Source organism: Perissodus microlepis, chromosome 4, assembly GCF_051167445.1.
Source record: "Perissodus microlepis isolate ML-2025 ecotype Zambia chromosome 4, ASM5116744v1, whole genome shotgun sequence".
In the NCBI taxonomy this organism is placed as follows: Eukaryota; Metazoa; Chordata; class Actinopteri; order Cichliformes; family Cichlidae; genus Perissodus; species Perissodus microlepis.
In genome coordinates this window covers 28,318,579-28,321,412 of record NC_140464.1, presented here as the reverse complement: position 1 = coordinate 28,321,412, position 2,834 = coordinate 28,318,579, and the positions used below count along the sequence as shown (strand labels likewise).

The following is a 2,834-nucleotide window of genomic DNA, read 5'->3' as shown; positions in this document are numbered from 1 at the left end:
AAGGTCATTTAGGGTGGAGATGGAAATTCTACTGAGACCAGACCTTTTATGCCTTACACTTTAACTCCGCCACCCCCCACTTTTAGATAATTTAAGTGGAAATTAAACACAGCAGTAGCAGGTAACTTTCAAGCACAATGTGTCACACTAACAGGTCTGCAGTGCAGATAAATCAAATAAAAGAGTTAAACTCTTCATTAAAGATGGCATTCGATTGTTCAAAATATATATTTTTGGCACATTGTCAGAATATTCAACCAAAGTCTTCAATTATTTTTCCACTGCATGTTAAAATCGCATGTACATTTTTTAGGTGTGGTTTGAGATGTAAAGGGCGGGACTAATGATAGTCATCTCTCCAGCAGTGCATATAAAGCTGCACTTGTTCCCCCCTCACAATGCAGAGGTACTGCTACACTGTTCTTCATCACGGCCATGGCTTTCTGCAAACTTCTGCTAACTGTGTTGGTACTGCTCCACAACAGTGGTGGTGAGAGAGAAAAATGCTGAACCTTAATTTCCCAACTCCAGAGCCCAGATTTCAGAGTGCAGCCTCGATAGACTGATGCTCTAATGTTTATCATCCATTCTGAGCAAAATAGCAAACAGCTCTTACTTTGATGGGATTTAATTTTCTTAGATGCCTCAAACTTACATCCAGCATTTTGTTTGTGTTTTTCAGGTCTACTGGGAAATGAAGTGAGGAGCTCCATCATTGGTGCAGAGGATGCCAAAAAGGAAAGTTGGCCATGGATGGTTCACCTCAACATGACATCTAATGATTTGAAAATGGTGAAATGGGGCTGCGGCGGCACCATCATTGCAAAGCAGTGGGTGCTGACTTCTGCACAGTGCGTGGCTAAGTAAGTCTGTGTGTGTTTGCAGAAACGTGTCTCATTATTTTTATGAACATCCTCCAGAGCAGTCATAACAAAAAAGCTTCACACTGCATGCGAGTATTTTGGGGGAATAATTACTCATAGGGACCTTTACTGCTGGCCAATAAAGACAAAATCATTTCAGGACACTTTCCCACTCGCCTAACTTCTCAGACCTGGAGGCCTCAGTCAGTATTTAAATACACCATATGCACATTTCAGCATTTTAAGCTGTGTTTTTAGTGAGTAGCTGCATATTTACAGACCTAGCAGACACTGCATCAAGTCCAAACTAATGTAATGTTTACTCCACTGCAGCTCCTTTTCTTTTAGTCCCTGCCAACTATGAAAAAACATATGTAGTCTTTTAAACTGCTGAATGCACCAGTGTCCACAAAACCCATGTGTAGTGTTGTTTTGTTGAAGGCTTGGTCATTCCAAAATACATGAGACTTAATGTGTGTGTTTCTCTTGTCATGCAGTCCTGATTATCGTCGATCGTTCGTTGTTGTCGGCGCATATCAGCTGCAAAAGGCGGCTCACCGTTACATGGGTATAGCCAATATTGTTCAATACCAAGACCTGGGCAACGGCAACAAAAATGACATTGCTCTGATCAAGCTGAAGAAACCGATTACATTTTCAAAAGATGTTGCACCAGTGGCTCTGCCTGACAAGGATGACACCTTTGGTCCATCATCTGAGTGCTGGATCACTGGCTGGGGGGAAGTGGGAAATGGTGGTAAGTTAAGCACAGAAAGTAGGCTTTAAAATGTACACGCTGTAAAAGGCAGGCTCACAGATCCATTGTAAATTGCCATACTGTCACCAGTAAACTGTATTTAATTGTGTATAAACATAGCCTACGTCCATACTTTGCATAGTAAGGTACTTCACAGATAGGAAACATCACCTTTCTGTCACTTCCATACTTTTCCTGTGTGTCCACAGTTCCACTGAAAGCTCCAGAAACACTTCAGCAGCTCAAGATTTCCATCATCTCTCAGAGTACCTGTAAGGAGAGGTTTCCTCAGATAGCCTCTAATACACTATGCACAAGTGACAGCAAGGGAAGGGGTGCCTGCAAAGTGAGTTTTTCCCTTTTTTGTAGTCTTTTGCATTTAATCAAATGGATTATTACCACTTTGAAATAAACAAACACTTTTTGATTTATCACACATGAAGTACTTTACTTTCACTCAGCTGAATTGACAGAAACTAGTAACAGTTACTCGTTACTTTGGAGTTTATTGTTGAATCTAAGTCTAAGTTGTGTGTTTTGCTTCCACAGGGAGACTATGGTGGTCCACTGGTGTGCCGTAAAGGGGGGAAATTAGTTCAGGTGGGAATCATGAGTTCTGGTGGCTGTGGCCCCAAGGACGGCCCTGGCGTCTGCACTGAAGTTGCAAAGTATCTGATCTTCATAAACGACTACATCCACCGTCCTGAGAAAGCTCCAGCTGAGATGTGAACTCCTCAGAAACCGACACTGCCCGCTGTACTCATCTCATAAGCTGTCTTACTTTTAGCTTCTTTCCTGTAAAGCACTGTCACTCCATGGTAATGGTAGCTGACGGTGGCTCAGTTAACAGATTTCTTTGCATTAAAGCTTTAAAGCATCACTTTAGTGTCTCTTTGTGATTTGAAGAATTCCTGTTCACGTTTCAAAAAAGGCACTGATGACACCCCCACGTCCATAGCAACGCCTTCCTTGGATACATAGTTATATGTGTGCAAATTTTTACTTTCCTCTCTGATTTTTAGCATTTTTACAAGTCTATATTATATACTGGGCCGGTTCTAGACAGGCATACATGAGGGGGCAGAGAGAAATGTAAAGACAAGACAACACTCTTTGCAGTCGTCTTTTCTTGCATCATTTCTCCTTGTGTCCTTTCATCTCCTCCTTCTCCGTCACTAGTACTTCTTTCCTTATTCTCAAGCTTCTGTGCTACC

At 41.8% G+C, this 2,834-nt stretch overlaps 1 protein-coding gene across 1 annotated transcript; it reads left to right on the top strand.

Moving 5' to 3' along the window:
- Positions 1–411: 411 nt before the first annotated feature.
- On the top strand, positions 412–2,500 carry LOC146389179 (tryptase-2-like). Its single transcript, XM_084924812.1, has 5 exons — positions 412–490; positions 683–863; positions 1,361–1,620; positions 1,830–1,966; positions 2,170–2,500. Exons 1-5 carry the CDS (start codon positions 436–438, stop codon positions 2,347–2,349), a joined length of 813 nt encoding a protein of 270 aa, XP_084780938.1. The 5' UTR covers positions 412–435; the 3' UTR covers positions 2,350–2,500.
- Positions 2,501–2,834: the final 334 nt, after the last annotated feature.

Excerpts from the sequence above, each read along its gene's own strand:
- LOC146389179 (XM_084924812.1), top strand. The coding sequence starts at position 436 with ATGGCTTTCTGCAAACTTCTGCTAACTGTGTTGGTACTGCTCCACAAC. Across the intron at positions 1,621-1,829 it reads GGGGGAAGTGGGAAATGGTG|TTCCACTGAAAGCTCCAGAA; the intron begins GTAAGTTAAGCA and ends GTGTGTCCACAG. Across the intron at positions 1,967-2,169 it reads AGGGAAGGGGTGCCTGCAAA|GGAGACTATGGTGGTCCACT; the intron begins GTGAGTTTTTCC and ends TTGCTTCCACAG.